At 48.7% G+C, this 11713-nt stretch overlaps 4 protein-coding genes across 4 annotated transcripts; 3 read left to right on the top strand and 1 right to left on the bottom strand.

Annotated features, from left to right (window-relative positions):
• The first annotated feature begins 917 nt into the window (after positions 1-917).
• On the top strand, positions 918-1569 carry ASPBRDRAFT_78447 (uncharacterized protein). The gene is made up of 2 exons (XM_067629415.1): positions 918-1085; positions 1139-1569. Exons 1-2 carry the CDS (start codon positions 1060-1062, stop codon positions 1539-1541), a joined length of 429 nt encoding a protein of 142 aa, XP_067474553.1. The 5' UTR covers positions 918-1059; the 3' UTR covers positions 1542-1569.
• Positions 1570-4566: 2997 nt separating this feature from the next.
• On the top strand, positions 4567-6213 carry ASPBRDRAFT_136090 (flavin-containing monooxygenase; the record flags this gene model as incomplete). Its single annotated transcript, XM_067618762.1, has 1 exon — positions 4567-6213. One exon carries the CDS (start codon positions 4567-4569, stop codon positions 6211-6213), a length of 1647 nt encoding a protein of 548 aa, XP_067474552.1.
• A 2111-nt stretch (positions 6214-8324) lies between these two features.
• Positions 8325-9398, top strand: axeA (putative acetyl xylan esterase; the record flags this gene model as incomplete). The annotated part of the gene is made up of 4 exons (XM_067627971.1): positions 8325-8412; positions 8437-8550; positions 8613-8869; positions 8946-9398. The coding sequence occupies 4 exons, from the start codon at positions 8325-8327 to the stop codon at positions 9396-9398; spliced, it is 912 nt and encodes a 303-aa protein (XP_067474551.1).
• Positions 9399-9979: 581 nt separating this feature from the next.
• On the bottom strand, positions 9980-11109 carry ASPBRDRAFT_47834 (uncharacterized protein). Its single transcript, XM_067625957.1, has 4 exons — positions 10807-11109; positions 10561-10723; positions 10427-10504; positions 9980-10369 (listed from the first exon to the last, which is right to left on the bottom strand). The coding sequence occupies exons 2-4, from the start codon at positions 10654-10656 to the stop codon at positions 10352-10354; spliced, it is 192 nt and encodes a 63-aa protein (XP_067474550.1). The 5' UTR covers positions 10657-10723; positions 10807-11109; the 3' UTR covers positions 9980-10351.
• Between the last annotated feature and the right edge of the window lie 604 nt (positions 11110-11713).

Here is an 11713-nt window from a genome sequence, read left to right as displayed (position 1 = left end):
GGGGGGGGTGTACTAACATAGTAGTCTTGGAATATTGTTAAATAGTTGTATTTATATTAAATAAAATATTAGTATATAATATAACTCAGTGTACCTATACTTAATAGCTACTTGTATGGCTAATTTCTCAACCTAATACCATGCATTAGGTACAAGAATATTATGATGATATCTCCAACTCTGCACTGGGTAGTGGCATGAATTCTACGGACAGCTGGCAGTCGGAGACGGAGGGATTTGGATGGCCGACGGGGCAACATCTCCCCGACTTTCCTGCGGCCTGCCCTTATTGTCCTGGTGCTCGATCCCAGCCCTCAAATATGCGTCCCTGTCAACACTATAGGATAAAATTTTCGAATATAAATGTAGTAGTACTTTTCCTTGGTAGACTTCTCCTTCCCTCGCGATTGATCGGATGTGATCACATCACCCACCATGACCCCCAATCCCGTTGAATTCCCCATTACCCCCAATCTCGGCGCAGGCCTGCGCCTATTCTTTCACTCGCAGCTGTTCGTGACTCCTCCAACACCCACCACATCTTTTGCCGACCAGACCATCATCATCACCGGCTCCAACACCGGACTCGGTCTCGAAGCCGCCCGCCACTTCTACCGCCTCAACTGCGCGCGTCTCATCCTCGCCGTACGCACCGTCTCCAAAGGCGAGGCCGCCAAAGAGGACATCCTCCGCACAGCAGTCCAGCAGCGGACTGATGCCGAGGCCATCGAGGTCTGGCCACTCGACCTCTCCAGCACCGAGTCCACCCTCGCATTCGCAGACCGCGTCCAGTCAGAGCTGCCACGAGTCGACATCCTGGTTGAGGATGCGGGTATCAACACGGCTGACTGGGTCCTCACCGAAGGCTACGAACAGACCGTGCAGGTCAATGTGCTGAACACCTTCCTGCTCGCTCTCTCCTTGCTCCCTAAGCTCACGGACACCAAAACGGTCTTCCCGGATTCCCAACCGCATCTAGTCATCGTTAGCTCCGAGGCCCATCGTCTGACGACATTCCCGGAGATTAATCCCCCGGATCTGTATGCGCAATTGAACAATATGGCTGACTTTAGCCAGCAACCTAGGTAGATATCCCCCTTCCCATAGAAGAACCCAATCTCAAGGAAGTGATAAATAGGTATCAAGCTACAAAGCTCATCGAGATCCTCTTCACGCGCGAACTCGTCGCCCGTCTCAAGTCCACCGCCACGACAACAACTCCCCCCGTCATCATCAACCTCGTCAACCCGGGCCTGTGCACATCGGACCTTGACCGCAGAGGGCCCCAGCCCCCTCTGCTTGTGCGGATCCTGCGCCGGATCCTTGACCGCACCACTGAGGTCGGCGGACGGACGTTGGTGCTCGCTGCCTCGGCGCCGGTTGACTCACACGGTGAGTTTCAGAGTGATGGAGCGAACCAGGATGTTGAATCATGGATCTATACGGATGCTGGGAAAGGCGTGCAGAAGAAGGTGTTTGATCAGACGTTGAAGATCCTGGAAACGAGGAAGCCGGGGATTGCGCACGAGGTGGGACTATGAGGAGTCCGTTAATATATAAATGGCATGGAGTAAGTCAGACCTGTGTGTAAGAATATCAGGGGACTAATGTAGCCCACTGCCAGCCCTCAATATCATCTTTACTCTCAATCGCCAAGTTATCCTACTAGTTGACTGGTCAATGGTTGACCTACGGGTGAAGATCAGTCTATCATTGTATATATGCGCTATGTCTTCATAGCATCATGACTCGTTCCACGGGCTATCAACTCCAACTCCTTTCTCACCGACCTGCAGCAGTTGAACATCACCCCTATTGCACCCTCGAAGCCCAGATTTTACCCAACTACTACTACACCCACTGTCTCGCCGTATCTCCGGAAACAAAAGAAAAATGAGAAAGTCTCGGACGCAGGTCGACCGCTGGGCTGGCTAGCCTCTCTTCGAGCCGTGACGCCCGGTTGCGGCAGATTGTACCATCGATAGGTCGATTGATCTTGATTCTCTGGAGGTCAGCTGGTTATCCGGAGGGTTCGAATGATGCGGTAGATGGAGATTAGTCAAAAAACTTTATCTCGAATAAACATTGCCTGTTACCACGGTAGTTACTCGCATCCATGCTTCTTATCCTAGGAAAAAAGTTAGTTGAGATCTCTTTGAAAGATATTCTGGGGTCGTGGAAGTAAGCTACTGGGTCCAACACTCCAAACATAATGACAATGTCTTTCGCTTCTTGTAAAGTTGAGTAGTATATAGAATATGCTGAAACTCAAATTGCCCTGCAACCTCCTTCTCTTCCGTACACGACGAAGGATATTACTACCACTCATGACATGTGACTGTATAGAGGACTAATTCTAGACCCTTGAAGATGTGGCAATACTTCCGCATGCATCAACCCTGTAAAATAGTCCATGAGGTCTGAGGCTTGGAGAAGCAACTACTATGCTATTTTATTACTAAGTCTAATATGATATATTTCAGTCCGCACTCTCCTGATGTTTTCTCACAGAATCTTTCAGAGCAGTCAATTATCTTCCTCTACCTGTTGTCCAAAATATTGCAGACTTGGATATATCCCACCATGCACTCTGGAACATACCATATTCGACCTGCTACGAGTGAAATTGAGTCTTTAAGAACAGACGAAAGCCGACATCTGATCAAGGACGATGTTTCCCAGAATGTTAGTCAAACAAGAATTCCACCCCGCCCCCCAGCAACATCACCATTGGAAGTATTACGAGTAATATGCTAATAGTCACGACCTGGGATTTATTCCTACCTATATAGTGGGACGTTCAAGTTCTGAATGAAGATGACAATATTGTAGCAATCAAGACGGGCGCCTACTATTTGACTCGTGACAACAAGTCTTTGCCACAACTTTCTACCCAGCCTTTCCAATTTCAGAATGGTATCTGGAAATTGTCTCCCATTCCTGGTTTTGGAGATCTCTACCGGTAGGTTTTTTTTTTAGCATTTCTATAGACTTACTAGTCTGTGCAACGCAACCTTCTTTTCAGTTGGCTCACTTGTGATTTTTTTTTATTACTATTTCAGGATTAGCGACAAGGATCAACCTGACGAGTATTGGGAACTAGATGATAAAGAGACGAACGTGGTAAGTTTTGTCTTCCGTACTCTGCAGGCTTTTGGTTTTATTTTATATACTGATTACAGATGATGATCCCAGAAAGTCGCAAAGGCCTCAGAGGATGAGAGTTATCAGCCAAAGTTCGCCTTTCATTTCGAGGAAGCTGACTACTAAGTAAGCGCCTTCTATCTGTGACGACTCCCACGGCGTGTTTCCGAGACGACATGTCGCAGAGACGAGTGTTTTGGCAAGCTTCACATTATCTTTGTAGTTACTGTGTCAAAAATTCTATTTCATGAAGTCGGTCTTTGATTATAGTATATTATAATAACCCTAGAATTAGGAGAGGATTGGTTCAACATGGTATGGTGTAGTAATAGGAACAATAGGTGGCTATATTTTCTTGGTTTCTTCTTTTCTTTCTTTTTATTTTCTTTTTTGTCCTCGTTATGACTCGATAATCTTTACATTGCTAGACTAGTGGAAGCGAATCTCGAAAAGAAAAAAAAAAAAGAATAAAAATAAAAATAAAAAAGAACAAACACTAGAACTATGCTGTGATATATCTCTCTCTGATTCTTCTGTCAAGGCAGGATCTACGACACCCTTCTGTGTAACGTCAACTCAGACCGTGGCTTCTGCGGAGAACAAAAACAGTCTTAATGCATCAAATGCAGTACGCAGTTATACTTCGACGGTTCCACGATCGGAAAGTAAGCAGGAGGAGGATGATACAGAGGATCTGAGAATAAGGTCACAACTGGCAAACGGCCAAAGGCGTCCTATTTGATGTCGTTGACGAGTCTCCGGATACACCCATGTAGGCCCTCATACCGGAAGCTGGCAAGTGGATTCCTTGTCAAAAGTTTCGGACATCCCGAGATCCCTTCTGAAGCTTAAAAAGCGAGCGGCTGATGAAGAAGGGTAAAGGTGTCGCCGTGTGAGAGGACAAAGAGCGGGGTAAGGTTTGGTTGGAGGCCTGAAAGTGTCATCAGAGAAATAGTCAGCAATTTGGCTTTTATGTCCCGCAAACGGAGTCAAAACTCGCAGTAAGCATTCCAAAGCAGTTACGATGACCGATTCTGATGGTGGTAAGTTGGACGTGGGACGATCGCGTGACTATCTGCTCTTTAATGGCTAGTTCGAAAACCGTACAGTCCTTTATTAATGCACTTTTACGGAGAGTCCGAGATCACCGTGACCGAGGCCTCGGGGATGCCATCGTGCTACGTCTTCAGGCCAGCAACCAGGATATGTCTCCTGCGAGGCCAGCGACTGCGACGGCGATGATCGGTTATGGTGCCGCCACATAGGTGATTATCCCGAGCCACGGCCGGGGTGCCCCTGCGAATGTCGGACGATATAAGCAGAGAGCTAGAGTTATAAGCAGGTCAATTCCAGCGGGTTCATGGAAAGATTGGCAGCCACTACTCATAAGTCAATACTAACTATACGCCTAGCCGTATCAACATGCCCCACGAATACTGCCTCGATGCCCTCGTGGTAGGGACGGGCTTCTCGGGCATTTATACCCTGTACACCCTCGTCAAGGAAGGCTTGGCCGTCCAGGCTATCGAGAAGAAAAGTGACGTCGGTGGCACATGGTATGTCAATCGATACCCCGGTGCTCAGAGCGACAGCTGGAGCCATGTGTATCGCTATGCCTTTGACGAAGAACTTCTTCAAACCCATCCAGTTGTGAGAAGATATTCCACCCAGTCGGACATTCTGGAATACCTTAGGCATGTTGTCGGGAAACATGACCTGCGAAAGCGCATCCACTTTAATGCGGAGATGGTCGCTGCCAGATGGGATGATACTGCGAAGGAGTGGAGGATACAATGCCAGACCGGCGATATATATCGCGTGAGATATCTCCTCACGGCGCTTGGGGTCCTCGTCAAGCCCAAGATGCCCGATATTCCCGGCCTAGAAAGCTTCAAGGGCCAGATGGTGCATACATCTGCGTGGGATCCGAGCATTCAAGTGGAAAACAAACGGGTTGGTCTCATCGGCGTTGGCTCAAGCGGGGTACAGGTAGTCCCTGCTATCGCTAGCAAGGTCAAATCACTTCATGTGTTCATTCGGACTCCACAATATACTGTCCCCGCGAACGACAAGCAGATCACATTCGAAGAACAAAGATCAATCAATGAGAAATTCCCACAGCTTTGGTCAGACTTAATGTCCTCCCGCATGGGAATGGGGTTTCTGGAGCACAAGAGACCGCTCATGTCCGTGTCATCAGAAGAGCGCGAGAAGATCCTGGAACAACTCTGGAAGGATGGAAACGGCCTGCAACTTATGCTTGCAGGATTTTCAGATGTCGCTGTGGACCCAGCTGCCAACGAAGAAGTATGCCGATTCCTTCGCAGGAAGATTGCAGAGATTGTGAAGGACCCCGAAAAGCGCGCTATCTTGACTCCAAAGGATGCCTGGAACCGGCGGCCATTGTCAGACACTGGATTCTATGAGCAGTTCAACCGGGAAAATGTATATGCGATCGATGTAAAGAAGCACCCCATCACCAAGGTCACCGCAGATGGTATATGTACTTCGGACGGCAGACTCCACGAGCTGGACGTGATTATAATCGCAACTGGATTCGACGCTATGGACGCAAGCTATGCCCATATTGACATCCAAGGTCGGAAGAAGGGCGAAACTCTGTATGATCGCTGGAAGCGCACTGGACCAAACTGCTATTTAGGCTGCTCAGTTGCAGGGTTCCCTAACCTGCTGACGGTGCTTGGGCCGAGGGTAGCGTTTGGGAATGTGCCTCCATTGCTGGAGATACAAGTGAGCTTTTTGCGAGACGCGATCCGGCAGGCTGAGGACATCACCAGACATACAGGGCAGCAATGTGAGATCGAAGCCACGGAACACGCTGAGCGCCAATGGACTGAGGTATGCGAGAAGTTAGCGAAGGTGCTTCTTTTCAACAAAGGATCGTCTTGGATGTTTAGGAAGAACGTACCCGGAGAAGCAACGTCGAGTCTGTTCTATTTTGGGGGACTGGGAGCGTTCCGAGCCCAGCTGGCAGAGGCGAAAGCCCACGGGTTTGCTGGGTTCAAGAGCCCATTCGGCCCAGCTGAAGTAATTCGCGCACAGCTGTAGAAGCCCGCACGTATCCATCTTCGTTTGGTGTATGTGGACTGAACTGTTGGTTTGCGTGATGACAAAAGCTCTTATCCCCTACCATTAGTCGGCTGATGACAGACTTATCTGCGTGAGAGTTGAGAGGAGGGCCAAGTACTCGAAGATGTCACTGGGTCCTTATGAAGACCTCAGGTATCATTTCGCTCGATTAGGAAGGACCCCCCTGTCTGCCTCGTCGCGTCCCACATATGGGACTGACGCGTCGTTATTGGCCAGAAGAGTAAAGTGAATTTTGGCGATTCTTTCAACATCTCGGACATTCAAAAGCTTTGATTGGTTTGAGGAAGTTGCAGATTACCGGTGAATGCGTCGGTGGAAAGCGTTACCATGGACCCTCGATGATGTTGTCATTACTTGCACAGTGAAACCAAAAACAAGGCGGTATACTGTCTGATAGGTGGACATGTTTAAAAGAGTCATTTATCTATGTTTCCTTGGTAGGATATCAGAGGATACTAGGAATGAATGTGATGACTTTAAAATCGCACGACAATGAGGAGAGATCGAATGCTACTATAAGAACAGTGTATTCAGTAGGGAGGACAATATAAGCCTAGTTTGGACGATCAAAGACCGAGAATCGAAAAATTCCCTTTGACAGTCTCACCTTATCTTTCGTTGGTCTACACTCTTCCAGGGGGCTTGATATGGGATTGATCTTCGTGAACAAAATGTCAACGTCAGGTATTTCCACTGAACAAAACAGAAATACTTCAGTCCCTTCTTGCCCAAGATCATCTCGCTTGAGAAGTTTGATCATAAAGCTGCTGTTGAACTCAATGAGCCCTGACGACCGAGAGACTCGTTGGCATCCTTAACAATCCGCTGCAAAACTAAGCAACCCCAGCGAGCAAGCACGACGCTGCAAGTCTTGGCAGATGTGTGGCAATATGCCTAATTCCACTACTATGACAAGATCTATTCAGCGAAAAGGGGACAGGACAGCGGGTTACTGGAGAGAATCGGTATACCAAATCTCTTAGTGTTAGTGGAGGACCGGCTCCTCTAGGTGCATATTGCCACTATCTTCCTCACGGCCCGTCGCTAGCTTCACAATGACTGAATTGTCACGACTTGATGATTTAGACTAGTACTGACCTTCGTAATCCAAAAGAGGAAGGAGAGAGGTGGGTCATAGGCTGCATGGATATAGGGTAAACTACTTGCTCTCTCTTCTTGGTTTCATGTATTTTGACGAAAAAGAGTTGACTGATAAATGGGATCAGATAAAAAAGAGCCTTATATCTTACGATGGAAGTAGCCTTGTGATAAGTGATTTAAGCTGTTGAGCGTTGATGTTCATCAGTTAAGTCTTAGCTCCCATTTATTATAGCGCCTCCCGCACCGCAACCTCAGCGTCCTCTTCATTCCCTCTATGCCATCCACCATACTTTGCAACAGCCACGAACTGTGACGGAGATTGGGTCAGAATTATGCCTATTATGGCTGGCCTGATCGCGGGTGGGTGATCACTGCAGATATCATCCACACCATCACAGTTGCCACTGCAGACTGCAGAAGCTCATATGGCTAAGGAAATGTGCCTATTTTTTCATGCTTTACCCCAGATTATTCCGCAGCCGAGCATTCATTTCGGCTGAATACCGGATATTTGATGTTACAGCCTCGCACACTTCCGGATAGTTAGCCGCCAATGTGAAGAATCAACCATAGCCCAGTGGACCGTCAGCCCTGCACCGGCTCTAACGGGATCTGTTACGGAATTCGGCCCGCACGACGATCTCTAACCCTTTCTATCTGGAGGCACCCTCCGTGCCGTCCATCCCAAACTCCTCATGTCAGAGCTGTCACAGTAGCCCCGATTAATCACCGAGATGAAATCAGCCTAGACTGCTCTTTCCTGAGCCTAGATCACACAAAATACCCACTGAGCCTGATATTTTCCACAACTATAGCATCATGCAATTTGTCCATGATGCTTCCTTTTACCCGCTCCCTGCAGAGCTATAAATCGCCTGTAGATCCTCTGGTGCCATTGCTACTACCCAAGCCATATCGATTGCAATCTAGTACCATTCATACTGCCTAACGCGGCAGAATCAATCAGCATGCTATCAACTCACCTCCTCTTCCTGGTTACTACGCTCTTTACCTCCCTCATCCACCCCATCTCTGCCCATGTCGCCAAGAGCAGCAGCAGCCACCATCATGTCCGCTCAGGCTCCCTCCAGCAAGTGACCGATTTTGGCGACAACCCCACCAATGTAGGCATGTACATCTACGTGCCTAACAACCTGGCCTCGAACCCAGGTATTGTGGTTGCAATCCACTACTGTACGTCCCTTCCCTACCATACCCATGCATGACCACAATCCTAAGTACTGAATAAAATATAGGCACCGGCAGCGGCCCCGCCTACTACAGCGGAAGCCCTTACGCCACCCTCTCCGAGCAATACGGCTTCATTGTGATCTACCCATCCAGCCCATACTCCGGAAGCTGCTGGGACGTGAGTTCTCAGGCCACACTGACGCACAACGGGGGCGGAAATAGCAACTCCATCGCCAACATGGTCACCTGGACGATTAGCAAGTATGGAGCCGATAGTAGTAAGGTGTTTGTTACGGGGTCGAGCTCGGGGGCTATGATGACGGTATCAATTCCACCCTTCCCCCCTTTTCTACTTCCAGTCAAAAACAAAATAAAGGACATATGCTAATGAAGAACAGAACGTAATGGCAGCCACCTACCCCGAACTCTTCGCCGCCGCCACCGTCTACTCCGGCGTCTCAGCCGGCTGCTTCTACTCGGCCTCCAACCAAGTCGACGCATGGAATTCGACCTGCGCACAAGGCGAGGTCATCACCACCCCTGAGCACTGGGCTCAAATCGCCGAGGCAATGGACTCAGGGTACTCGGGAAGTCGACCGAAGATGCAGATCTACCACGGTAGTGTGGATACGACACTGTATCCGCAGAATTACTATGAGACGTGCAAGCAGTGGGCTGGCGTGTTTGGGTATGATTATAGTGCGCCGGAGAAGACGGAGGCGAACACCCCACAGACGAATTATGAGACGACCATTTGGGGAGATAGTCTGCAGGGCATCTTTGCGACGGGCGTGGGTCATACGGTGCCGATTCATGGCGATAAGGATATGGAGTGGTTTGGCTTTGCTTGATTTGTGGATGGATAGGTAGGGGTATCTTGAGGGGTCATGATGAAGAAGATGCTGAAACATGAGCGCCACTCATATTGAGTTACAATCGAATCAAATTCTGGCCGAGAGATTAGTACTGTAGATGTGATCTCACCAAGGACCATCCTGTAGTTATGATGAAGCTCACAATGTTGTATAAGCTTGCTATATATGAACAAAAACCAGTATCGAAACTTCAATCCTCTCAATAAGATGAAGCCGATCGCTCGATCTCGAAGGAAAATAAAGACCGGGAAAAAGTCAAGTTATTGACTTATCGCTGCCTCTTTGATTCTGACATCAGACGAAGGAATATCGATGTTAGGTGAACATTAGAATGAGTAGTGTGGCGGAGAGTAACTCGGTAATTCTTCGGAGATTTGTTCGAGGAACAAGTACTAGTCGGTAGGTACTCATTGTATATTTCGTCACGAGCTCGGATGGTCGCAGATAGGCGGTCTCTTTGGCATCAGAATACTGGATGAGGAAAAAGACACGGCGTATAAGAGACTGGTCATTCGCAAGCTCGGGAAATGTTTGAGTGGAGCTGAGGGAATGATCGTGGTAAACCGTCATACCGCTATCATCGTGGCACGTCGCTTGTTCCTAGTAAGTCAGTATTAAGCGTAGCTAATGATTTACCGCCACGATCGAGCAATCTGGGAGTATCAAAGAGTTAATGGTAATCGGACAGAATTAGTATGGCTTTCAGTATAGCTCCCCAATTAACTACTCATCACAATTTTTGAGCGAGCTGGTCAGCATCGCCATAGTGTTATTGACACATATTAGTCGTATTCGACAAGTACAATATGAACCCGGCCGTTCCACGCCAGCGTAATCCGACATCACACCTTCCACCCTGCGCAAATTATGTATCTTTAAAGCTTTGAAAATTCCTCGACTTTAAGTTCGCAGATCCCGTTGTTTAACATTTAAACGGAGTGGCAGCGCTGATGGGTTATGCTTGTTAGTTGCTGCGTGGATCGCCTTGGGTGTTGTAGACTTACCTGGTCGGTTCCACAGACGAGGGGAGGGCAGCAACCCATTCCACTGGTGAGATTGCCAACACACATTCTGTCGTTGAGCTGGAAATTTGTTAGAGGCTGTTGTAATATGACATCAAGGAAGTGGCTAAACTCACTCCAATGCAGGACAGCTGGGTGTTCAGCATGCCATTCTCAGCAGGTCTGGCGACGGCCACAGAGGCGAGGAGAGCGACGACAGCGAAGAAACGCATTGTGATTATAGAGTAATAGGATCTGAAGTGGGATTATGTTATGATGGGTGAGGCGCGTGTTTGATGACTAGAGAACCGGTCGCTTGTCAGTCTCTGAATATTTCAATGAAGCCATCCGACAAAATAAAGATAATGGTAAATGGCACATACCTGAGCCTGCACGAGGGAGGATTGGAATGTTAAGAACGTGGAGGAGGGTAGGCTGAGAGGAAGAGGAAAGTAGCAAAAGACGGGTCAAGTAGGGATGACGAAGAGGGATGGGGATGGGAGCGACCGTTTATTTAGGCAGGGAGAGGCGGCGCTGTCGATCGATGCTCCTTCCGACCAGGCATCATAATCAAAGTGAGTCGCTGGTGAATGTGATGCAGGCACACGGTTAGCCCACCGGTTATTTTTGGAAATAAACAATTATACACGTAAAAGCAAGTTGGTAAGTCGAAGCAACAGCAGCAGCAGCAGCAGCAGCAACAACTTGCTGGCCAGCGTCGCCAACGCAGGCCGAAACAGCAATCGGCGGGATCGGCGTGGGACCCTGGGGTTGCGATCGGCAGGCCCCTGGCTGCTGGACGAGTGACAGCCCATTGCCGATTCCTGCCTTCCTGCCCAGCTCCATCGCACGCTGCGATCGGCAGGCCCGGAGGCCAATAGTCGCCGGGGTTGCCAGTTGGATTCAGGGCGGCCCCCTTGGCAATGAAGACACTACTGCGTCCTTGATGCCTTGGCACGGTGGGCGTGCGGAGACCTGGATGCTGGAGTTTTACGTTGCTACTTGCTACGGACCTCTAGTTTGATGGTATGATCTTTGTCACAATGAACTTGCGTTCATTCTCTCCCAGAAGAGATCGATACTTTGTTCTAGCTGCTATTCCGGTAGACTGTTTTCCCGACCGGCCAGGATTGACGCGCAGGTGGAGCTTCGTTAAGCTTGATCACCGCTCCGATAAGATAAGAAATTCCCCCCTTTATCGTCCAAATCTTGAGACATTATTGTTCCTTGCCTGCTCAGGAGATCTCCTCGCTAATCATTGCACGACGCAGCATCGGAGATTATTTTAGC

Source organism: Aspergillus brasiliensis, assembly GCF_001889945.1.
Source record: "Aspergillus brasiliensis CBS 101740 unplaced genomic scaffold ASPBRscaffold_16, whole genome shotgun sequence".
NCBI lineage: Eukaryota > Fungi > Ascomycota > Eurotiomycetes > Eurotiales > Aspergillaceae > Aspergillus > Aspergillus brasiliensis.
This window is presented reverse-complemented; position numbering and strand designations above follow the sequence as displayed.

Bases quoted from the DNA above. Each gene is read 5' to 3' on its own strand.
- ASPBRDRAFT_78447 (XM_067629415.1), top strand. From the start codon at position 1,060: ATGGCTGACTTTAGCCAGCAACCTAG. The intron at 1,086-1,138 runs GTAGATATCCCC...AGTGATAAATAG, and splicing joins GACTTTAGCCAGCAACCTAG to GTATCAAGCTACAAAGCTCA.
- ASPBRDRAFT_47834 (XM_067625957.1), bottom strand. From the start codon at position 10,656: ATGCGTTTCTTCGCTGTCGTCGCTCTCCTCGCCTCTGTGGCCGTCGCC. The intron at 10,505-10,560 runs GTGAGTTTAGCC...ACAAATTTCCAG, and splicing joins CCCAGCTGTCCTGCATTGGA to CTCAACGACAGAATGTGTGT.